The 26043-nt window shown below is 40.6% G+C and overlaps 1 protein-coding gene across 3 annotated transcripts in view; it reads right to left on the reverse strand.

Moving 5' to 3' along the window:
- Positions 1-10028: 10028 nt before the first annotated feature.
- The window catches only part of IQGAP2 (IQ motif containing GTPase activating protein 2), a 287896-nt gene continuing 271881 nt past the window's right edge, over positions 10029-26043 (reverse strand). For 2 of the 3 annotated variants that reach the window (XM_032626071.1, XM_032626074.1), the window contains 6 exons: positions 22438-22525; positions 20126-20338; positions 18172-18332; positions 16204-16341; positions 15035-15143; positions 10029-10987 (listed from right to left, as the gene is read on the reverse strand). In XM_032626071.1, the coding sequence (XP_032481962.1) occupies positions 10874-10987; positions 15035-15143; positions 16204-16341; positions 18172-18332; positions 20126-20338; positions 22438-22525 (823 nt within the window). In that variant the 3' untranslated portion in view covers positions 10029-10873. Of the gene's footprint in view, positions 10988-13722; positions 14266-15034; positions 15144-16203; positions 16342-18171; positions 18333-20125; positions 20339-22437; positions 22526-26043 lie in introns of those variants that run through there. The other variant, XM_032626073.1, reaches the window with a different exon arrangement.

A 26043-nucleotide genomic window follows, 5' to 3' on the forward strand; every position in this document is an offset into this window, starting at 1 on the left:
GGTCAGGTTTCTAAGCTTTTTAAAACGGGAATTTCGTGCAGTATCATTCCCCAAGGAGAGCCCTGACACTTAAACCAGTGGAGAAAATACAGCAGAGACCATCCTGTTCTTCCCTGTATTCCCCCTCATCATCCTCAGAACACAGCGTCTTGTTGTACACAGAAGTTGCTCAGTAAATTACCGAATAACCCAATTCATTAACGCTATTTTTTAAAAAATTGCTTATTCAATTCTCGGAGGAAAACATATCCAAGAGTAGATGTGAATCATTAAAATTAGATATTTCTCCATTCTCTATCAACATACTATTTATTTTTTATCAACCCTAAGACGCCATTGATTTCAAAACGTCATTTTGATTTATGTACCACAAGCAAGGAAAACAATGGTGCCAATTAAACTGTGACATATCATTGCTTGTAAGATGCATCTCAATTGCAGGACTGTTTAAACACGAAGAAAGGCCATCTCAGAATCAATCAAATACAGGGTAAAAATATAAAAGTAATCAATATATGTGGCAAAATATTGTAACAGTTCAAGGATATAAAATGAAAAGTAAAAGTGTCTTCAGCCTTCCCTTCTAAGAACCACATCTGCTTGATGACCACTGTGAAAAGTTTCTGTCCATCATTCAAGAAATTGTAATCCCATACAAGTATATATGTATGTATAGCCTTAAGAATGGAGTACTCTGACTATACTTTTAAATTTTATCTGTTTCATTGCTGGAAAATGTTTTAACCATTTTCTAAAGTTTAAAAGGAATTTTTTTTTTTGCTTCATTATTAGAACAGCATGTACCTCTAGTGACAAAAAGAGGGCTGCTGAAAGAATGAAATGCTTAAATGAATTCTTTGTGCACATTAAAGTGTCCATTATAGTGGGGCTTCAATACACGGAACAAAGGAGAGTGGAACAGAATGAGGTATTTCTTCCTCACTTTACTGTTCTCTAAATATTGTGGATTGCTAGTTGAGCAGCCACCAGAAAGTGAACTTACCTTCAAAAACAGTGGTTTTACATGAAAGGATGCTCAATATCACTAATCATTAGAGAAATGCAAATAAAAACTACAATGAGGTATCACCTCACACCAGTCAGAATGGCCATCATCCGAAAATCTACAAACAAATGCTGGAGAGGGTGTGGAGAAAAGGGAACCCTCTTGCCCTGTTGGTGGGAATGTAAAATGATACAGCCACCGTGAAAAACAGTATGGAGGTTCCTTAAAAAACTAAAAATAGAACTACCATATGACCCAGCAATCCCACTACTGGGCATATACCCTGAGAAAACCATAATTCAAAAAGAGTCATGTAGGGCTTCCCTGGTGGTGCAGTGGTTGAGAGTCCGCCTGCCGATGCAGGGGACACGGGTTCGTGCCCCGGTCCGGGAAGATCCCACATGCCGCGGAGCGGCTGGGCCCGTGAGCCATGGCCACTGAGCCTGCGTGTCCAGAGCCTGTACTCCACAACGGGAGAGGCCACAACAGTGAGAGGCCCGCGTACCGCAAAAAACAAAACAAAACAAAACAAAAAAAAGAGTCATGTACCACAATGTTCATTGCAGCTCTATTTACAATAGCCAGGACATGGAAGCAACCTAAGTGTCCATCGACAGATGAATGGATAAAGAAGATGTGGCACATATATACAAGGACTATTACTCAGCCATAAAAAGAAATGAAACTGAGTTATTTGTAGTGAGGTGGAAGGACCTAGAGACTGTCATACAGAGTGAAGTAAGTCAGAAAGAGAAAAATAAATACCGTATGCTAACACAAATATATGGAATCAGAAAAAAAAAGTTTCTGAAGAACCTAGGGGCAGGACAGGAATAAAGACGCAGATGTAGAGAATGGACTTGAGGACACGGGGAGGGGGAAGGGTAAGCTGGGACGAAGTGAGAGAGTGGCATGGACTTATATATATGACCAAATATAAAATAGATAGCTAGTGGGAAGCAGCCGCATATCACAGGGAGATCAGCTCAGTGCTTTGTGACCACCTAGAGGGGTGGGATAGGGAGGGTGGAAAGGAGAGGCAAGAGGGAGGAGGTAAGCAGATATATGTATATGTATAGCTGATTCACTTTGTTATACAGCAGAAACTAACACACCATTGTAAAGCAATTATACTCTAATAAAGGTGTTATAAAAGAAACAATAAAAACAGTGGTTTTGACTTTTAACATGCACAAGTGCAGATTCCTGGGCTCCATCCAAGACCTATAACATCAGATTCTACACTTTTACAAGCACCCTCAGGTGATGGTAATGTCCGAGGGTTTCCAGACCAAAGTTTTGAGTAACAATATTCTAAGACAGTGTTCTCAAACTTTAGCATGGATCAGAATCACCGGGAAGACTTGTTAAATCCCAGTGCTAAGCTCCATTTCCGGAGTTCCTGATTCAGTGGGTCTGGGAAATGGACTGAAAATTTGCATTTTTAACCAGATCCCAGGTGATGCTGAGGCTGCTGGGGACACATTTTGAAAACCACTGCTTTGAGAGGGAAAAAGAACTGGATTCCATATAGTTTGTATTGCTTTTCTTTAAATGACACAATATTTCAAGCATAGAAAACTACAGAGCCTAATAGAACACCCATGGCATTTAATTTTATATATATATAATTGTTTAAGCTTTTTCATTTCCCTTTTCTGATTCCATTCTTTTTACCTGCCTGGAAGAGTAACTTTCTTATCCACGTTTTTGTATTTTAAGTTTAGTACATTTGTACTTCCCCTCAATTTTTTTTTCTTAGTATTGTTTTGTGTGTTTTAAATATTTACACGAAGAGTAACATACTCTAAGAATACTTTTGCAGTTTGCATTTTTTTAGATTTACCTGTTTGATACCTGTATATCTAAATTTTTTAAACTATAGTATTGATATTTCCTTGTGTTATATAACCACATTTTATTCTTCTAAAGGTATCTATTTTATCTGTAGTTTTGGCCTCACTTTTATTCCTAATATAACTTATTTCTACTTTTTTTCCCCCTTGATGAATCTGGCCAAAGGTTGGAAATGACCTTTTTTTTCTTTTTTTTTTGCGGTACGCGGGCCTGTCACTGCTATGGCCTCTCCCGTTGCGGAGCACAGGCTCCAGACATGCAGGCTCAGTGGCCACAGCTCACGGGCCCAGCCGCTCCGCTGCATGTGGGATCCTCCCGGACCGGGGCACGAACCCGTGTCCCCTGCATCGGCAGGCGGACTCTCAACCACTGCGCCACCAGGGAAGCTCCGGAAATGACCATTTTTTAATGCCCATCTTTTTGTTTTATTGCTTTTATTGCTTAATTGTAGTGTCCTTAATTTTCACACAGGCTTTAAAAATTTTCCTTTCTACTTTCTTTGGATTTACTCTTAATTGTCTTAACCTTTTGAACTTATTGCTTAGCTTAGCTTTCACTTCTTCTCCCTGAAATGACCGCTTCGGCTACATTTTGCAAGTTTTGATATGTTCAAATACGCAATTCAGGCCTAAATATTTTGTCAACTTCATCCTATCTTCTTCCATCCATAAGTTATTGGAAGTTTTGACTGGCTTTTTTGTGATTAATTTCCAATTTTGTGTTATGGTCTGTTGGTGATGTTCTGTTTTCTCTACAAAAGTTCCTGTAATATTTGTGTGCTGTTTAGGGTTTCTTGAAAAAGATATCAATCTCTTTACTTCTTTTGTTCCATGTTACCCATACCAAAACCTTTTTTGTTCTTGGTTTTAGAGCAAATACGTGCAGGTTCCCTGGAGTAGAAAATTGACCCAACCAGAGATGGCTACCTAACATGTTAATATCCCTTGGAAATGAAATCTCATCATTGCAGCGTCATTCATATTGGAACCACTTAATATTGGTTCCCAGTTTTCATTTCCTGTTTGAACTTGTCTGGCACCAAAATGAGTCACTAGCTATCCTCTCATAGTGTGTCTGGTATTTAGTAGTGTTTTAAAACAAATGTACTATCCAAATGGTGAAAGTTTCAATCCCAAGATCCTATGAAAGCAGTTTTGTTTAAACCCATTAGATGACTTACCTGCTTCAGCTATTCCAGTTACTCCTCCCCTGATTGAAGCCCTCTGAGGACAACACTATAGCCCAAAAACTTGCCTTAGTAATTTCGTTTTGGAAGCTAACGGTGGTGATATCCAGGCTTCTACGAAATGAAATCAAACTGTATGCAAATTAGGTGTGCGATTCTCCAGATTTTGTGTAGATATCTCTATAGTTTTTTAAAAAATAAATTTATTTATTTTATTTATTTTTTGGCCGCACTGGGTCTTCGTTGCTGCACTTTCTCTAGTTGCGGTGAGCGGGGTCTACTCTTTGTTGCAGTGCGTGGGCTTCTCACTGCGGTGGATTCCCTTTGTTTCAGAGCACGGGCTCTAGGCACACGGGCTCAGTAGTTGTGGCTCGCGGGCTTAGTTGCTCTGAGGCATGTGGGATCTTCCCGGACCAGGGCTCAAACCCGTATCCCCTGCACCGGCAGGCGGATTCTTAACCACTGTGCCACCAGGGAAGCCCCTCTACATTTGTTTTTAAAGCAAACAGTAGATCTGTAATCACGGTACAATCTAACCAACAGAAGTCCTGTTTCTACCTTTTGTTGATACAAACCTGCATTGGTATTTTGGGTTTAGAAGTAAAGTTAATCTTTTATAATAGGTCAACAATGCATTTCCACTATGGAAATCCATGGACAGAATGGTAGACTATCCCTGTGGTTTGGGGTGCTAGTAAAGGTCAAATTCAGTATCTGTTAAAAAGCAAACAACAGAAACTTGTTCAAGTTATATAAGGTGAACTCAATATCTTTCACTTCTCATATCTGTTCATTTCCCTTCTGTAGTAGTGAGGATTCTCCGGAGAAACAGAACCAATAGGATACATAGAGACGTATGTAAGAGGAGATATATTATTGAAACTGGCTCACATGGTTATGGAAGCCAAGAAGTCCCACCATGATCTGCTGTCTGCAAGCTGGTGACCAGGAAAGCAGTGGTATAATTCAATGAGTCCAAAGGCCTGAGAACCAGGGGAAGTGATGGCATAGCTCCCAGTCTGAGACTGAAGGCCCGAGAACTGGGGGGCTACTGGTGTTAAGTCCCCAGAGTCTGAAGGCTTGAGAACCAGGAGCTCTGCTGTCGCAGAGTAGAAGACAGATGTTCCAGCTCAAGAAGAGAGAGAGAGAATTCCCCCTGCCTGCACCTTTTTGTTCTTTTGGGCCCTCAACAGATTGGATGATGGTTGTGCACATTGATAAGGGTAATCTTTACTCAGTCTGCAGATGCAATGCTTATCTACTCTGGAAATACCCTCACAGATATACTCAGAAATAGTATCTTATTAGCTATCTGGGCATCCATTTGCCAGGTCATGTTGACACATAAAATTAACCATCACACCTTCCAATACATTTTAGCTAAGAGATGTTATACTCGGAGGAAACAACAGTGAGGCAACCTAGACAATCTGTATGAGCTATTTTATTTGAAGAGAGCATTTGCACTGTTAAACTGAGATAATCAGTAACCGCCCCATTTATACAAGGGCCAAAAGCCATACTGGGACTCCTGAGAGGTGGTGGCGGTCTCTTTCCTTCTCAACCCCCTGGCAGGATCCAATGCTGGGCTTCTACCTCCCCACCATTCTCAAGGCACTGCCAGGCTCTGGACATACAGCAGTGACTGTAACAGTCTCTGTCCTCTGGAGCTTAGAGGATGACTTAGAAGGCTCTATTTTAACCTGTTACCAAGTCCTGGTTACAGTAATAGAGGCAATGGATTTTTCAAAAAGCTGATCAGCAGTTAGACCACCCAGTACTCACCAGAATTTCTCAAAATAGAGACAACTTCCACCATTCAGAGTTCTGTGGTTTGCCTCTTGGAATGTTGAGGAGTACCACAAACCCCTACCTAACCACAGTCCAAGTTGTAAAAATTACATCATGAACAGCACCTCTAATTAGTGCCTGACCACACACACATCCACCAACATACACATCATGGTTCTGGTCTTTCAGTGACATAAGGGAGATGTGTGTTAAAAATCAAAATTCAGTTGAGTAAATTTGAAGATCTAATTGGCTTTATTGAAAGATGTAAGAATCAGGCATCGTTCTGTGTAACAACTAGAAAGGCACACTGAAGGGGTTTTTGTGGGCTGGTGGAGGGTGGGGAAAGAAGGTCTAAGCAGAAGAAAAGAAAGGATTTGTTTCAAGCCAGGCCATCTCCTTTTGGGGGAAGGGTACTGCAGGGGTCTTTATCATGCAGATTAGCTCAATAGTGTTGATCCAGAAATTTAAGATTGACTGTTTTAAAGGCCACATTTCTGGGCGGGGTTAAAACTACAATCAAGTCTTGCTTTGCTGTGATGTGGGTGGAGAGCGAGAATGAGTCCATTTTGGGCTTGTCATTTTTTTTTTTTTAACGTATGCCACGTCAGACAGTGATCTCACTGATTGGGTCTCTTTCTTCATCACAAACTTCCAAAATATTAAAGTATGCAAAGGCTTGCCCTCTCTTGGAGATCACTAGAGCACATTCTTTGCGAGTAGTTAGAGCCCTGTTAAGTCTTTTTTGCCTTTTTAAGTTCCAGGTGCTAAAAAGTGGAGTTCGGGGCAAGCGTGGACCCCCCCTCAGCGTTCCAGACCAAAAATCATTTTTGTAACAGCGGAAACATGATCAAACATACATCAAAATACAGGAGTCAGCTATGCAAAAATGAAGCTAGTGTTTCAATTGCTCCGTGTTTTAAAAAGCCAAACCAGTTTTTCCCCTTCTCCCTATGAGTAAGAAAAGCTACGAGCCCTGGAGAGGAAGCTGGTGAACGGTAGCAGAATATGCCACCCCAAAATATGCCTCCTTCTCTGGGTCACTCATTCATCCATGTCCCTTAAAGATCTCAAAAAAGAAGCGGTTGGTAATATCTTCAACAATAACCTCATCTTGGGGGTCAACGGAGAGAAAACATTTCACAGCTTTCCTCGAGGATGTTGGCATGATAGAAAGATCTTTCTCCATAAAAACAACACTCAAGCATGTCACTCAGTGCTGGAGTAAGTTAAGACGAGCCCCCCCCCCCCCCCGCCCCACCCTTTTTCTTCCAGATAAACAAAAACTGAGACAATTTATTGTTAGCCATCTTACATACTAAAGTTCTTCAGTCTGAAAGAGAGTGACCCTAGACAGAATCCACAAAAAAGACAAAGTATCAGTAAAGGTAATTTAAGACAAGCCCCTTTTTGAGAGGCTGTGAAAGGTTGGCTTTTACCTCCAAACATCTTTCCCTAATTTTGGCTCTTCCTGTACATTTCCACTAAAAGTCTTTCCTAGAGCACGAAGAAGGAAGCTTAACGTAACTCCTACCTCCTCCCAGTTCCTGTTCCTCACCTAATGCTAGCTGTAGGGTACAGGGAGGTTTATTCTCAAGGTGAAGCTTTATTTTTTATTTTACTTTAAAAATAAAAATTTACTTTTTATTTTACAAATAAAAGCTTTACTTTTATTTGATTCCTTTTACAGAAGCCTGTAGTAAGGGTAATCCATTAAACACACACACACACACACACACACATCTACAAACTGCTGAGACAACACTGTTTCAAGGTATTTACCTCTGTCAAAAATCTGTATAAGCCTGAAACAATCATCAAAGTAGCAGATTCTACTCTTTTAAAATTTGAATTTTCCAAATTCTGTCGGGCTTACCTTCAAGTTTAGTGTGCCAAATGAGCACAAGCGAACTGTTTCTGAATATGGGGTAACCTCCGTGGAAAATAAAGCCTGTTGAATGAATGAACAGAATACAAAGTGTTGGAGTGAGGGGGGTCCAGCCTGAGAGTCTGGATTACTGTTGTGGCAGAGACAGCTGATTGGTCCCCAGGTATCACTGTTCCCTTTCTTTACAAATAGAACCACCTCCCCCTCTACCCCTGGGTTTTAATTGGGCGCATGACTTAGCTAGGAACTTTACTTCCCAGCATTTTTGTTTTTTTTTTTTAATTTATGTATTTTATTTTTGGCTGTGTTGGGTCTTCGTTGCCATGTGTGGGCTTTCTCTAGCTGTGGCGAGTGGGGGCTACTCTTCTTTGCGGTGCGTGGGCTTCTCACTGCAGTGGCTTCGCTTGTTGTGGAGAACGGCCTCTAGGCGTGCGGGCTTCAGTAGTTGTGGCACATGGGCTCAGTAGTTGTGGCTCATGGGCTCTAGAACGCAGGCTTAGCAGTTGTGGCACACGGTCTTAGTTGCTCCGCGGCATGTGGGATCTTCCTGGACCAGGGCTTGAACCCGTGTCCCATTGGCAGATGGATTCTTAACCACTGTGCCACCAGGGAAGCCCCATGTAACTAAGTTTTGGCCAAAGGACTGTAAGCAGAAATAACATATGGAGCTTGAAACAAAACGACTTGACCCGGACTTCTTTCCCCCTTCCTGCCATCCAGGAATCAGTGACAAGGACAGAGCCAACTGGCCAGCTTGGATCCCTGGTAACTTGTGGGACTGCTCACCTGCCTTTGAGAAAACAAACTTCTACCTTGTGTCAGCCACAGGGTTTTGGATCTCTTGGTCCCAGCAGATCACTCTTGAAGGGGAAAATGTGCCATCCCCACAATATGCTTCTCTGGTAGAAGGATTACTTTGAGCTGGTTATTTTTGAAAAACAGCAGATACAGGAGAAGCTCTGAAAACCAAGTAAAGTTACAGTCTTTTAAAAGACATTTACATTTATAAGGGAACTCTCCATTCGTTAAGGGTGTTTCCTTCTCTGAACAAGGAAGAGTGACTAAATCTCTAGCAACTCTTATCAGTGGAAAAGGCAGAAGCTGAAATCTGCATAACTATACCCTCATTTACTCTGCTTTGTCCGATTACCTCCCCTAACTGCTCCCCCCATCGCCTTTTGCCTTTAGCTGGAGATGGTATTTAAGGTGGTGGCTTGGGACGTCTGGGGGAGCAGGCAAAGCACAGTAAGTGAGGGTATAGTTAGGCAGATAGTTCCTGTGTGTCTCCCAGGTATATAGGAGGTATATGCATCATTAAACCTCTCTTTTTCTCCTGTTAATCTGTCTTTTATTATGGGGGGCGGGGAGGTCTCAGCCAAGAACTTAGAAGGGTAGAGGGAAAATTACTTTTCCTCCCCATAAACTATACCCTAAATGGCACAGCTGTAGATGTTGACCCTTAAACAGTGTGAGGGTTAGAAGTGCCACCCCACACACACAGTCAAAAATCTGAATATAACTTTTTCTTTTAAAAATTTAGTTTTTATTTATTTTTGGCTGTGTCGGGTCTTCCTTGCTGCGTGTGGGCTTTCTCTAGTTGCGGCGAGCGGGGGCTACTCTTTGTTGCGGTGCGCAGGCTTCTCATTGCAGTGGCTTCTCTTGCTGCAGAGCACGGGCTTAGTTGCTCCGCAGCATGTGGGATCTTCCCAGACCAGGGCTAGAACCCGTGTCCCCTGCACTGGCAGGCGGATTCTTAACCACTGCGCCACCAGGGAAGTCCTGATTTAACTTTTGACTCTCCTAAAACTTAACTACTAATAGCCTACTGTTGACCTAAAGTCTTAACCAATAACAAACTCTTAACATATATTTTGTATGTTATATGTACTACGTACTGTATTCTTACAATAAAGTAAGCTAGAGAAAAGAAAAGGTTATTAAGAAAATCGTAAGGAGAATACATTTACAGTACTGTACTGTATTTATCAATACTGTACGTTTATGTGATCTGTTTATAAAACAAATCTGCCAGTACCTACATTAATATTGTCTTATATGATATAAAACACTGTAGATGTTATACATATTATTAACACCAGATATCAAAAATAAAAAGATGTGGAAAAGAAATTCATGGTTTTTTTACAGTTATTTATCGAAAAAAATTCATGTGTAAGTAGACCCATACAGATCAAACCCATGTTGTTCAAGGGTCAACTGTACTTCTTTCCCCCCAAAGTCCCACCAAGAACCTTCTCCTACCCACTAAATGATTTGGATTTATTCAGACAGAAGTCAAATTAATGTAATTCAGTAATATTTATTTTACATAAAACAATTTTCAAAGAATACATTTAAAAACCATCCAGATACTGATTTTATTGCATTACAAAACATTGAGAGGCACAATTGAAATATTCAAATAAATTGTGAGGGGTGGAGGTGGGGTGAGGCCTATGATCTCTATCCACCTTGTTCCTTAGTCACTGAGAGGCTCTGGGTCCAAGAGTCTCTACCATGAGGCAGTAGTGCACTTCATTAAGTAGGAATAAATCACATAAAATATATACTTTTATACAGAAAGTGTTATTGTACTGTCACTTTCAATTACTTATAAAAACTTCACTTTGAATTGCACAAAAGGTTTCTTTAAAATCGATAACTCCCAGAAGGTGGGGCTTAGAACCAAGTATCTCTCTAAATAATTCATTACAAATAATTCAGGTTCCATTTCTCCACAGATCAAAAAAAAAAAAAAATCTATGAAGACTTACAGTATTCAAATGGGACATTTAAAAATTTTTTTTATAGGAAAATAGGTTTACACATTTGTCCCTAATCAGCTAAAGTTATTTTCTCCCTACTTTAAAACAAATCACAGAATATCCAAAGTTTTAAATCAGAGTACCTGCACCACAGTATAATGTGGCAGTGTTTACGTTAATTCATTTTGTGTATCATTCTACTGCAGTATCAGGTTATCAAAAAGGCACATGGGTACATTCTTCGGAACGGTTTTGGTCTTAAAAAAGAAAAATCACACGTTTATAAGCAGTGGTTTCAATCATGTTTAAAAACAAAAATACTAAACAGATTCATTTCCTAATCCAGGTGATACAGAATCCATGAGATTTCTTCAGGCACTTCATTTCCCATAGAATTTCTTGTTCAGCAGGTATATGAGAAGGTTTACATTCACTTTAACCTTATCAAACATTTTCATCACAGCTACTCCTTCATACTGCATCTGAAGTAAATCCTGAAATTGTAAGGAACATCAATCACATCTCCAATTTGACATTTCCCACATTTAAAACACATTCTGGAGGACTGTTGACAACAGTAAGATTCGGTTGACCTCAGGACCTCGGTGGGGGTTCTTACACTTCAGTGTGCATTAGAATCACCTGGTTTAAAAACACAGGCCAGTTAAAACAGATTGCTGGGTCCTACCCCCAGGAATCTCTGATTCTGGATCTCTGGGGTGGGTCCCAAGAACTTGCATTTTAACAAGTTCCCAAGGGATGATGATATTGTTGGTCTGGGTGCCATAGTTTGAGAATCACTCACCTCGATGAAAGAAAACAGAGTTTTAGAATTGATAAGGACTTTACGAGAGAAAACCATTACCGTTAATATTAGACATAGAATTAAAAGTTTAATTATAATTGAAAAACTCAAGACACAAATGTTACAGCAAGATGAGGTATATCCTTTAGAAGAGCCAGGGTTTTCTAAGGTGGAGTGAGACAGTTCGTTGAGGAGGAAAAAGAATACTAAAACTCCTATTTTTATTTTTTCCTCATTTCTTAAGCATGTACATTTTCTATGTATTTTATAAAGTAGATTTTGAGTAAAGTGCCAAGAGCATGTATACTTTATAAATAAATAAACATAGAGAAATACGGAGAAATGCTGTATTTACTGAGGAAAACTGCGAGAGTGAAATTTGGAGACCACTGCACAAAGCAACTCGTTCCGACCTAGACTACTTCTGTTCCTGTATTCTGTTCCTCATTCTCAAGTAAGTTTATCATTCTGTTTCATTGCTGCTGTATAAACAAAGAAAAATTAATAAAATTTCCTTCGTTTATAAATTAATAACTGGCTCACACCAGCCAAATGCATGAGACTAAAGCAGTAACATTTTACAACAACACAGGACAGGGGGGCTTTCCCAGATAGAAGATATTCCTGAACTGCCCTAGACTCGTACCCGGGTCTCATTTTCCTGCTTGTAGCTCTGGAAATTTCTTGTTTCTCAATGATAATGCCTTGTGTCTATTACAAGCAAGGCCACCTGCAGAAGGTGGAGTCTTCTTTGAGGGAAGGGCTCTTGCCGGCTTCCTGCTCTACTTTCTCAATTATCTCCAACTGCACTCAACTAAACCCCTCCATTATTTAGATATGCTTCTGGGATGGAAATTCCACAGGGAAGTGAAGTTCTTTCATCAAGAATGGTTTTGCCTATTAAAGCGTAGTGGAGATTCACTTTTCCTTTGGGAAAGGCAACATCTGTCAAAGACTCTTGGAAAAGAACGAAACCAATATGGTTACATTGAGAAGGAATCATGTATGGAGGGGAATTAGCTGGGCCCCCCATGAGGAACAGAGGAACTCTGATTGTACTTGCGGCTGAAGGACCAGATTTTAGTCTTATCTCCACTATTTGCTATCTTACAACCTTGCAACATCATATAACTTCTCTGAGGTTCTGTTTCCTTGTGTGTAAATTGGGGCTGACACTGCCAACCCCATAGGCGTGTTATTGGGCATATGAGATCAAGAAGTCTGCAAACACTTTGTAAGCCACTCTTGTCTGGTCAGGAACAACTGGAATCCTGTGAGAGAGGCAGCAGTGTAGAGAGATGAAGAGTTTGGATTCCAGCGGCCCTTCCATAACGTGCTCTCTGAATCCCAGTTCTTCATCTGGGAAAGGAAGAATACCAAGACTGCAGCCCTCCATAAACACTGGCCATTGTTTATATAAGCAGAACATCTTCACGTAACTCACACCTTCCTGTTATGTATATGGCTACAGGATATAATTAGGATATCATCTTTAGGAACTGAGGAAAGAGTGGCCTGTAGAAAACCTAGAAGCATAATATTAGAAGGAATCTCCCTTTTTGTCCTCTTAGAAACAAAGTCCTTGACTCCCACTGAAGACCGGGCCGTCACATTTCTCTTTGGTAATTTGCTTCCTATTAGAATTGTCTGAAAGCCATAAATTGTGTGAAAAGATAAGTGTGACTTTATGTCTGACAGCTATTATACGCAGGGCTGGCTCTGTGGGCATTCGACCTGTGCATGGTCCCATGATTAGAAGAAGGGCCCTGCGCTTAGTTTAATGCTCTGCTGTCATCGTCTTGAAATTCTCACCAATTTCGAGTAAGGGGCTCTGCATTTTCATTTTGCACTGAGCCCTGCAAATTATGTAGCTGGTCCTGATGATATGTCAATGAGCATAATAGCCACCTGCATACAGCTAAGGAGCAACAGTTTACAATTGTGTGTCCAAGTGAATGGTGTGAACAGCTAATCCTACTATGAAACTTTTAACAAAGGAGCAAGTGAAGCTTGGTGTTTGCATACTGTTAAAAGGAAGTCCTATGGAATTCCTGAGGCCTCTCTAAGCAGGTGTCTCCTGGTCACTTGTGATTCATCTGTTGTTCAGTTGATGTTTATCGGGCTTGGATCATTTCCTTCTTGGCAATCACATGATATGTTTTTGCTACAGAAGAATCACTAACCAAGGCATATCACCACAAGCACACTCTTTTCTCTTCCCATATTTATCTAAGTATTCCACAGAGTAACTCAAGACTTTCAGTTAAATTTTTAGACGGATACATTTAGTGACATTTAAAATAAACAAGAAAATAATACCGTTAGGTACACTTTTCATAATCACATAATATCTTCAATTTTCTCTCTTAACTCTAATTTACTCCATTATCTCAGTGTCTTTATAAAACCCATTTAGCTCTCATTTCTTTTTAGGCTTATAAGGAATGCTAGACAGAAAGGAAGGGCCCTGGTATTTTATCCCATGGGTTAGGGGTGGAGGTGTAACTCCACGGATCTCAGCAACAGGCTAGGGAGGCAGTGAGGCTGGAACTTACACCATTCCCAGTGGCTTATCATGACGTTCCACGTAGATACATGCAGAATGCCTGGGAACAGTTTTACAACAGTTGGCCCAGGTAAATAGGTGTTATTTCCATTTAAAAACTCAATCATATCAAAAAAGAAAACTCAATCGCAGCTCTAAATTGATTCTGTGTAAGAATTAAGTTGGGAGTAGATAAACATTTACTTGCACTCTCCCTCCTTTTTTTTTGGTGGCACATTAACTGCTTTCTGTTTCTGCTCAAGTATATTTGGCTTAAATGTGGTTCTTATGAGAAAATAGCAGTAATTCTGACTGCAAACACCATTTTTCTACTTACAGATATCGGTTTTGCACAATGTCTTTCTTTCTTGTGATCCCAAATAGTTAACAAAGAAATTTAAGAAACTGATGCAAAAATAATTCTAGGAAGGAGAAAGGGAAGAAGGAGAAATGAGATCCAGAAAGTTCCAATCCTGGGTATATGCTATCTTAGGAAGAAATGCAATTTCCTAAGAAAAGGAAACTTTCCAACCTTTACTTAATAGCTCTGAATACTTTTACATATATTATTCTTTTCTCTAAGCTTCAAAATGAAAGCATAGCTTAGAAAAACTCACTGCTATGGTTTACCATTTAAAAGCAGTTTAAGTTCCAATAATTTGGAAAATCATAGCTTTAAAAAAATCAACACCACAAACTAATACTGGCAAATAAGGCTGGCATTGGTCTCCTGTTAAATTTCATTGTTGTCATGAAGAATGCAAGCCAGGGGCTTCCCTGGTGGCACAGTGGTTAAGAATCCGCCTGCCAACGCAGGGGACATGGGTTCGAGCCCTGGTCCGGGAAGATGCCAAATGCCGCGGAGCAACTAACCTCGTGCGCCACAACTACTGAGCCTGCGCTCTAGAGCCCGTGAGCCGCAACTACTGAGCCCACGTGCCACAACTACTGAAGCCTGCACACCTAGAGCCCATGCTCTTCAGCAAGAAAAGCCACCGCAATGAGAAGCGCGCGCACTGCAACGAAGAGTAGCCCCCGCTCACCGCAACTAGAGAAAGCCCGTGCGCAGCAACGAAGACCCAATGCAGCCAAAAAAAATAAATAAATTAAAAAAAAAGGAATGCAAGCCAGGGAAGCCAAGAAGGACCCCCACTATAAAACTCACCCCAATCTGCAGGAATCCCAGCTTACCTGAATATTGAGCTGCACCTTTTCCATCTCAACACCCAGGAATTTTGATCTGACATCAAAGATGCCCACATCTTCAGTAGATGAGATATCAAATGTAACATTTTTAAACCTAGTAAAGAAAGGACCATTCACACATGTGGAACTGCAAATATACGCTTAAAGCTGAAACAAATTAATGGACCCTAAGTTACCATTCCTGGTGAACAGCCTGCTGGGAAAATTCTAAGGAAGTTACCCCAAATCTCCCACCATCAGTCCCCAGTTTGGCTCACTGGAAATATGGCTCGTGTTGAGATCTGCAGCCCACGGAGCACTGAAGTAGGTGCTTTGTTACAAGAGAAATGCAAAATATTGTCCTTGCTCTTAAAGAGCATAATATACAGTTGAAATTATATGAGATTCACAGAACTATAAATGTTGAGTTTTACTGCTGACAGGCCAGTTGAGCATTTTAGACGATTAGTTTTACAGCAACTTCAAAGGGGAAGAAGCATTTTCTCTGAGCTGGTCTCTGTCAAGAGAAGGTTGGATGGGATAAATGCAAGAGAAGCCAGGCCTTTGGAGGAAGCCGGAGTTACAGAGGAGTACACACAGTGAGTCTGGCGTCCTCCAATGGAAAAGGAAGTGATGGAGCACAGGACTTACGGTCCTTTTAAAATGGCGAACCCATTAGTGCCTGGTGTGGGGCTCGGAGGAGGGTTTCTCCTCCACCTCAAATACACACAGTAGTAGCACACTGCTGGAGTGGCTCTGACCCAGGGAACAGCACACAGTCCGTGGCTTTCAAATCGGAGAGGTACCGTTTTGCAATTGGAAACAACTCTCACTGAGCTAGACCAAAAGGCAGCTTTTCTTTTCTCACTGCTATGACTCAGTTCTTTTGGAGGGAGAGGCGAGGCTGGCAAATCCCAACACACTGGCTAAGCCACGGGAAGCACAATCACTCGATCAGCACTTAGTCTGACCAGCAGCATCAGATGCTCCAGGCCTTATGGGAAGACTAGAGATTACAATACACGTGTTCTCTCCTGTCATCTGTGAGCAAGGGGAAGCCCTGACAGACCAAGTGAAGCCTTCTTCAAAGGCCACAGGAAACTGAAGTGGGAGTCAGATTTGATGGGAGGGATGAGAGGGCGGTGTGCTTTGTGCAGATTTTCGGTGCCACTCACTGGTTTATCTGAAGATCGTCTACGCCCAGGAGGACACCCTTCTCATGCAGCTTTGCTGCGGTGTACCTCACCGGCTTCGCTCGCTTTGTCCCTTTGGGTTCTCCTTTTCCATCAAGTTTAATTGATCTCCGAGTATTTCTGACAAGATAAGAACAGACCATCCGTCGTGAAGATGGCAAACTCAGACGTTCCAGGCAGCGCAACAACCAGCACAGAGGGCACACCACTGCCCACACCTGGCCCCCACTATATGGAACCTGGGCAACTTTATATTGTGTGATAGTCGGCGACAACCTTCCCGGTGCAGTGCAATCTCACTACTGAACAGTTTAAGGAAAAGCTATTTTCGATGCGACTCAAGTTTGAATTACAGACTAATATGTTTCATAAAACCTGTACTTTGCTGTCTCAGGCGTGTTGAACCATGTGGCTCGATTAAGTCATTTCACAAGCAGCTTAGGTGCCATAACATAAACTGCGTACACACTCCTAAAGAAAGGTATCACTAGGAGTGCTTTAATTTATTTAACAAATAGTACGTGGCCATCCCTGTTCCAAGTGCTTTCTAAATACTGCCTCACATTTACAAAATTAACCTTGCCATAGTGTTCTGAAATAAATTCCTTTTTTCTGTATCATTTCATTTAGCTCTCATAACAACACTTGTAAGGCTGGTACTCCCAATTCTCTCTTAAAGATGAGAAAATTGAGGCTTCAGAGATCACTGGACTGGTTCAAGATCACACAATGTAAGAGAGAATCCCAATCTAGCTCACCTGACTGCAGAGGTTGTAAAATGCCTTGTCGTAGTTGCAATAAATACGTAGAGAAAACCCCTGACAAGCTTATTTCTACTAAATATTAGCCTTTACCAACTTTTATCTTCCCAGGAATAGCATAAAAGTAATTTACAGGCTGCAAGCAAATGAATTAAAATTCAGAACTAGTGCGGCACAGATAAATGAGATTTAAATTTGGTTATATTCCTTCATCGAATCTATGATTAATGCAATTGATTTTTCCATATAGCACCATTTCCTAGTGTCAATTTGACTACAAGGGTTACATAAAAATACTGAATTATGTATTTAAACGGGTAATTAAAATTTGATTAGCATTGACCTTAGTCTATTGATAAGAGCAATTATGAGCAAAGAATACTCATTAAAAGTAGCTATATTGGGCTTCCCTGGTGGCGCAGTGGTTGAGAGTCCGCCTGCCGATGCAGGGGACGCGGGTTCGTGCCCCGGTCCGGGAAGATCCCACATGCCGCGGAGCGGCTGGGCCCGTGAGCCATGGCCACTGAGCCTGCGCGTCCGGAGCCTGTACTCCGCAACGGGAGAGGCCACAACAGTGAGAAGCCCCAAGAGTGAGAGGCCCGTGTGCCGCAAAAAGAAAAAAAAAAAAAAAAAAAGGTAGCTATATTGTGAAAAAAAATCTATGATATGTATGCTAATGGGTAATAGAGAACTGACAAATTTTGTCTTTTGTGGAAGTAATTTTTAAAAACCAGTAAAAACCAGTAAGTAATTTAAAATCATTGAGCTGTGCTGTGCAATAGCAAATACCTGGTGCTGCCTAACATTGTCAAGTATATAAAAACTGTTTATTGTTATCATCCCCAAGGGTAGCTTTTTTTTTTTTTTAAATAATAGTGTTTAAAACACACCTTTGACTAAAAAAGAAGGAATAATGAAAGTGCTTCCCCAAGTGTTTAAAGCTACTTGTTTGAAACACAACAGGGTAAACTACTTTAATGCCGATGTTAATAGAGAAGTAACATGTTTCTAAATTCACTCCTGACTTCTTAGCTCAGAGTGGCAAATCATAAAATTGAGATTCTAGTTTTTGGCTATATAATAAAGCAAAAGTTTGCTAGCACACCCAACCCGACAGCCCAGGATTGTAAAAGAATGGATACCCCATATATATCACGACATTACAAACGAATACATGATTTCAACTTACTTTCTTTTTAAGTTGTCTAAACAAGTCTTTATGTAGGTGTCATAATAATTAATTTGCTCTTCATAAAATGCCGCCTTCTTGTTAAGTGCGTTCAGGGTCTGTTGAAGTTTTTCCAATTCAGCTTTTCGAAGCTGACGATGGATTCTTTGATTTCGAATATCCTAAAATAACAAGGAAAGGCCACGGTATGAGATTTAAGCAGGAGTTTGCTTTATGATACTGCCCACTTGGGACAAGAAGAATATCTAGTACTAAATCACTATTTGTGACTGTTGTAGTTTATTTTAGTCACCTCATTTTAAACTCTCAACACCAAAATGTTCCCTTTTTACTTTAGAACTGGGAGTGTCTGTATTTCATTTTAAGAGAGGTGCTAAGGTTGATGAAAAAGCAGAGAAGCAACTTTAGATTAATTGTATAAGGAGAAATAGTGTTTTTAAAAGGGCACAAGGAAGATTTTAGCAGGAGAAAATTTCTTCAGAATATTTTGAACATTCTACTTTGAAGAATACTTTACCCTGAAAAGGGTTACATTTCATCATTACATTCATTTTCTTTTTTTTTTTTGGCCGCCCCATGTGGCTTGTGGGAATCTCAGTTTCCCGACCAGGGATCAAACCTGGGCCCTTGGCAATGAAAGTGCAGAGTCCTAACCACTGGACTGCCAGGGAATCCCCTATTTTAGAAATTAAAAAAACAATACACTTTTTAATCTGAAAAATATTTCTCAAGATTTGCAAAAACAACTGGGGTCTCAAGATTGATTGAAAAAATTCAACATGGATAACTATTACTTGGATTTAAATAGAGTTCCTAGAACATAAAGTTGACCAAGCTGCTTACAGCTTACGAGAGATACGTTATATTTAAACTTACATACACACAATTCTTTTTTTTTGTAATTCTAATTTGTGAATTAAAAAAACGTTTCATTTAAGAAAATGGTGCTTGTTTAATATTATTTTTCCTTTGTGGACAGTTAAAAAAGATTCCTCTAGGAATCCAAAGACAGACAAACACATCCTTCTTGAGTAAAAATTCTTCATTAAGTAGAATATTTTGGGGGATGCCTTCACGATAGCTTTTTGCTTTTTCCAAGACAAAAGCATCAATTTCTCTACTACACATTCCCTAAGAGACATATTTTCCACCCCAGAGCTATAGAAAAAAACGTTACTTCCCTTGAGGCACTCAGGCTGGGAGGAATAAGCCTACTGCCAGGACTGACCATAACTTTCCGTGGAAGAATGAAGCTGAGTGCATTTCCCTCCCAGAAGTTAAGAAAATTTATTTTTTTCTGATCATGTAACTGTCCTTAACCTCCAGACCCATTTTAATTTGCTTGTTTGGGTAAAAAGAATGAAAAAACATTTTTTAACCCAAAATATATACTTCCTTATCTTTGGCAAACAGATCTAGCCTTTTCCTGTGATGTTTCCTTGCACTAATTTGATATCCTTTTCTCAGGAAGTTTCTCAACTGTCAAAATACGGGAGGAGAAAACAGAAACTAACTTTTAAGTCTGAACTGCATTCAGGTTAAACTGCTTAGAGGAAAATTCTCAGGGACACAGAGGTGCCATCTCAGTGGCAGGTCCCATGGGCAACTGGGTTATATGACAACTAACGACTCAAGAGAGAACGCTCCTAAAAGTGTCACTTTTAAAACTAGTAGGTATTGTTTAAAGCAACAGATGAAACTTGTCTATTACATTTCCTAAGCATTTATGTCTGGTGTGTTTCAACTCTTCTAATGACTTGGGGGAATTGTGATTATTCTCTATGAAAAGTCATCAACTTCTCTGAAACCTTAAAAAATCTGTAATATTGAGGAGGACAGGAAACATATGTATATAACTATGAATTCCTCATGTCACCTCAGAGTCCCAGCATGTGTGTGACCAATGATTAACACGTCTGCTAAGCAAAGGAGAAAGAATACTCTTTCCAACAACCTTGGCAATCTCATTGAGAATGTCTTGGTATTTGTTTTTGGATGACACATGTCCAGTCTGTTCCAATGTCCGAAGATTCCTCTGGATCTTCCTCTTCTTCTGCTCAAGGGGCAGCTGTGCATCTTCAACCATAGACTGGCTATGCTTCATGTCTTCGGGAGTCCTGGAATCTAAAACTGCACGGCTCACCATGTCTGCGGCATGATCTATCTCCTGGAAAGGGAATATCAAGATGTTGACTTATCTCTGATGCCCTAATCTCAGATTCAGAAGCTGTACAAGGCAAGTTAATATCAAAATGAAAGAGGTCCTCGAGCCAAGGTCCAGAGACAGAATTACAATACGTTCTTCATGGGTTTTGAAGTAGGTCTTTGGGAAGGAATTACTTTGTTTTTCCGAGAAACATAGCAGTGGTGGCAGGCCTACTTTGAGCGAAATTCTAAATAGCTACGGTATTGCTAAGATGACAAGTTACCTTAGTAATGGACATATTATCAGGGATAACTGATATTTTATAGTTCTCTGGATGGAAAGATATTGGTTTTGGATACAATAGTCCAGATGAGGAAACTAAAACTAGATTATCCATTAAAACGTGGCCATGAGAACCCTGAACTCGACTCTAACATCAGCCATATTTACAGAGATTCATAAGCTGTAAAGGCTTTGTTCTGGTAAGGGAATCATTCTCAAACTTCCGACTCTGAAAAACCTGCAGGGTTTCTTTGAACCAAAGGAAATTAAGAGTTTTCTAGCACGAAATAAGTTTCCAAATAAATGAATCAAGACAGTTTGGATACTTTGTTCAAAAAACCAGTAATAACAAGAGACTGGTGATCTTCCCATGTCACAATCAGACAACTGATTGACACTGTAGACAAAGTCTAAGAATATAAATGACAGATCAACTTTATGGACACAGTAACAGTAAACCAGGTTAGCAGGTAACAGTAACAGTAGCAGCCAATATTGTTGAGAACTTAATATGTATCAGATATTATTCTACCCACTTAACATGTTTTAACTGAGTTATTCCTGAATTGGGTACTATTATTATTATTCCCTTTTTGCAGTTGAGGAAATCAAGGCATAGAAATATTTCTAAGTGCCTAGAGTTACAGAGCTATACTTGATCTCGGAAGTCTTCACTCTTAGTGATTAAGCTACATTTGGGGAAAAATAAAATATTCATTAAGAATTAAAATTCTCATACTCAGTAAAATATTCTACCCACCTTGTTTAAAAATATTCACACATTAACAAACATCAGATAACTTGACATTTTATATATATATATATACTTTTATTAAAAACTGTGACAGAATGATTTCTTGGCAACCAATTAAATTAAGAATGATTCAGGAAATTACATGTAGCCCAGCTAAGAGTAACTAAATAGATAATTTTGTTAGCGTTTGTTTAGGGAGTGGCAATTATCGAAACTAAAGCAATATCACTGAAATTAATTCAGAACAAACTGAATAATGATGCATTTTCAAGGATGCTGATAAAAGGATTATTGCAAGATTGTTATTAAAGTTTAATAAACTTCAGTTATTTACACCAGGATAATGGTGCTCTGACCTAATGGACTCAAGACGTTTGCTTCCGAAGCATTTGGAAAACAGTTTTAATGTGTGGGACGTTTCTTCATTTCTTCAAGTTAGCAAAAACATAAAATATGAAAGGTATTTTTCTGTATCCTGTCGACCAGAACGATCTCTTAAGTGACTTATTTGCCCATCCACTGCAATGAATACAGTCTTCTTTTTTTTTTTTTCTTTTTTGCGGTACGCGGGCCTCTCACTGTTGTGGCCTCTCCCGTTGCGGAGCACAGGCTCCGGACGCGCGGGCTCAGTGGCCATGGCTCACGGGGATCTTCCCGGACCGGGGGATCTTCCCGGACCGGGGCACGAACCCGTGTCCCCTGCATCGGCAGGCGGACTCTCAACCACTGCGCCACCAGGGAAGCCCAGTCTTCATTTTTAAGTAGTCCATTCTTCTTTTCCTTTGTTTCCTACGCTCACTGTTCAAAGTTTACAATGAACATTCAGAGGCTTTGAAAGACCCAGAACTATCTTCCTAGTCTAGGACAAAATTCTTCAGCATAAATTCAGTGCTGCATTTTTCTATTTCATTACATTGATATTCCATGGATTTTACATATAGCTGAACTCGGTTGAATTCCTTACTTCCAAACCGTGTCAGATACAGTTTCTCTGAGGTAACGATAAACATTTGGCACAAAGATTTGTTAACAAAATCAACTCATATCAAAGGTACTTATTATTTTACACTCTAAGGCCAATTACCTGTTTTGTACTTGCTGGCGTCTCTAAGATTTCTGACAGTGTGCTCCCTGGTTGGTTCCGGATCACATCAATGATCAGCTTTTTGGTCCTTACAAAATACAGAAAGGAGAGACAGGCTTTCAGACAGCAGTCCTAATGCACAAAAATCTGCTTCTCCCAAGGGAGTGAACAAGCACCTACAGAGATGAAGCCTCAAAGAGAATCCCTTAAAATAAAGCCATCTCACAGAACTCCACCACATCTGCTTTAAGGCTCCCCAAAGTTTGCGAATGCTTAATAATCAAAGTCTGGGTTTTATATGCTTGATGTTGTCAGATTATAGTGTCAGTATCACGGGCACAAGTATGTCATAAGATTCCTTATCTAAGTACCTGTTCTTCTTTTTAGACTGAGACTACTTTTTGACGAGAAGGAAGGATAATTTGGCCCGTGACTGTGGAGGGTGCAGGAAAGGTCCCCCTTTCCTAACTTGAGTAACATTTAAACTTCTGAGCCTGTTGAAAACATCCTAAGCCTTTAGGAGCCAGAGAAGCTGTTAGCTTTCCTGCTCTGAGAAGGTTATGAAACACTGTGAAGGCCAGTGGGAGCCCAAGTCCTGTGTGGGCTGTGGAGGCTTTGGCTGCTGGATGACACAGCAGCCAGAAGGATGGGTGTTTGGGAGCCTCAGGTCTGGTGGCGGGACGAACCCATCGGGTGGGAGAGAACTGAAGAGCTGCTCGGTAACAAAAGCTGGAAAACCCCTCTGTTAGTGCTAAAACCATCTATTTTTTCATATGTGTTCTTTAGGGTAATCAGCCACCCTTTACTAAAGATCAGGTTATGGAACTATGTAAAAAGATTTTAACATAAAAGGCAAATGGTCAAGTGTGCTCCCTTTTACATAAGTGGGAACATTATTGGACATCGAGTCCCTTCAAAAAAAAAAGTGGGGGTGGGGGGAACATAAACAGAAGTTGCCTTAAATTACAAACAGGTCTAACCAACAACGTCTGAAGTTTCACTCTCATTGCGTTGAACCTCAGTTCTTTCCAAGGCATTACATGGTATCACTGGATGATGAATTTCTTCCTCAACTACAGCAGAAAATGTTCACACGGCATGAAAATTGGAAAATGAAAATAAAACATCGTTTATGTTCTGAAGCACTGGGGCGACTGCTCCCAAAGGACAAGAGGAAACTTTAAAAAGAATTCCAGATATATTATTTTTGCAAACAGGATAAAATCCAATAAACCATCTGTAACCATTATTTTTCTCCTTTCTGATTTATTTCAAGTCTGTATGAGAAGAATGATCACAACCATTTCCTCTGGCCCATGACCCTTTGCTGTTGGGGATTTACAGGCTGTCTGGGAATGCACAGAGAAATGCTCCCCCAAGAGTCAGAGGTGGGCACACAGCTCATTACAGCCACGTGGGAGACGGCCCTGTTCCTGAGGCTTAGAGAGCCAAGTATCTATCCTTTCTGTCCCACACAACTCCCTCCTCCAATCATCATTATAAATGCATTAAGCTGGAACATCGAGTTAAAAATAAAAGCTCTGGGTGATTTTAACAAACGTAAATACAGTGACTGTCTCTTATTTGAACTAATATTCTAGGAATGACTGACGATATATGCTTCCAGGAAACTCCCAGCTCGACTCTTCAGAGACACTATCTGATGACCAAAATGACCAAGGTCACTCAAGTATGCCCTGCTAGGGACAAAGAATGTTATTTGTTCAGGAGTGGCTGAAGGACAAACTGCTTACACAGCCTTTCTCTTGAAATTCTACTTTATGTCAGGCCTCTACTGGAACCCACTGCCAAAGCTCTACCCCAGACATCTTACATGTAAATAACCATCCAGTTTCTTGACAGGGAATTCAGTACCTCACCCTATGGTATGCCTAATGGTTAAGAACACTGAGTCAGACAGATCTAAGGTTGAATCAGGGTTCCTGTTGCTTACTAGGTGTGTGGACTTGTGCAAATTATACAGTCCCTATAGTGGGTTTTTTTTTTTTCCATTTATGTAATGGGAATCTCTCAGGACTGAATGAAGATGCACGTAAAGCCTCTCTCCAGGGTCTGACGTGTGGTCAGCACTCACATGGTCATTAAGCTGTGCTGCCCAAGATGGCATCCACTGGTCAGCAGGTGGCCAGTGGGCACTTGAGACATGGCTGGTCCTAACTGAGATAAGCATTAAGGGCAAAACACACACCAGGTTTGGAAGGCTCAGTATGAAAAAAGGAATGTACCATGTATCATTAACAATTTTTTTACACTGATTCTATATTGAAATGACAACATTTTAGATATATTGGGGTAAATACATATATTAGAATTAATTTCACCTGTTTCTTTTCAAAATGTGGCTTCTAGAAAATTTAAAAGTAACTGTGTGGCTGACATTAAATCTCTGTTGGCGAGCACAGCACTGGAACAGCCCATTCTTAAATGGGAAGCCCACTCTGAGAGGCCTGCCTTCCAGTATGGTCCACTCACTGGATCCAGTGAGTCACAGGACATCAGCACCGAGGGGGACCTTGGGCAACAGTCCAATCCCTGATTTTACAAATGAGTCAGCTAAGACCTAAGAGGTTCAATCGTTATAGAAGGTCACATCCTATTTTCTAGAGTTGCAGGAAACAAGTCGATTTCCCCTTCCTCATCATCAGCCCCTCATCAACCTGCAGAGAGTGCCAGCATTGTGTCTACGTCCCCTCTTCTCTTTTTTCCAAGTGAAACCCCTCAGTTCCTGAAACCTCTTCACAATAGGAGTTAGAGAGAGTTTCCAGTCCTGCTCACATATCAGTTTGCCAATGACTTTAAGACATGTCCCCTCCCCACCTTAATGCAAACACAATATTCTAGATATGGTCTGACCAGCATAAATCAACTGGTTCAAGTTTTGGCCCCATGGCTGTTCATATAATAGGTAAGACAGGCTGGTCAAACTCTGCCACCCTCCCTGAATTAGGAAAGTTAAGAAAAAAAGAAATACACCTGGGAGTTTCTTCATCACAGCTCTGCTCAAATCCCATGGTCAATGAATGAGACCGCCTGGTGCTTGTAAACTGGTGTGGTCCCTCAGGTTTGGCCATTGCACTCAAAGGGTGTCTGTTATCACATTCTGACCAGGACCATTCCTGAGCCTCCCTCTCTGCCATCTGCCTTACAGTGTGCCCGAGGTTGAAAAGGAATTGGTGTTTGTAGAAGCTAAAAAATATTTCCAGGGCTTCCCTGGTGGCACAGTGGTTGAGAGTCTGCCTGCCGATGCAGGGGACACGGGTTCGTGCCCCGGTCTGGGAAGATCCCACATGCCGCGGAGCGGCTGGGCCCATGAGCCATGGCCACTGAGCCTGCGCGTCCGGAGCCTGTGCTCTGCAACGGGAGAGGCCACAACAGTGAGAGGCTTGCATACCGCAAAAAAAAAAAAAAAAAAAAAATCCAATTGTTTAAAATTCTAATAACATGATTATACATTTTTATCACCAGACCTTGAATATCTCCTTAGCCATTTATTGCTCATTTACTGCCAGCTTGGACTACAAGCAAGAAAATCTTGCAACTGGGATGATGGATGCCTAAACTGAATTATGTGATAGGAAAAAAATT

The sequence above is a fragment of the Phocoena sinus genome, chromosome 3, assembly GCF_008692025.1.
Source record: "Phocoena sinus isolate mPhoSin1 chromosome 3, mPhoSin1.pri, whole genome shotgun sequence".
Classification (NCBI taxonomy): domain Eukaryota; kingdom Metazoa; phylum Chordata; class Mammalia; order Artiodactyla; family Phocoenidae; genus Phocoena; species Phocoena sinus.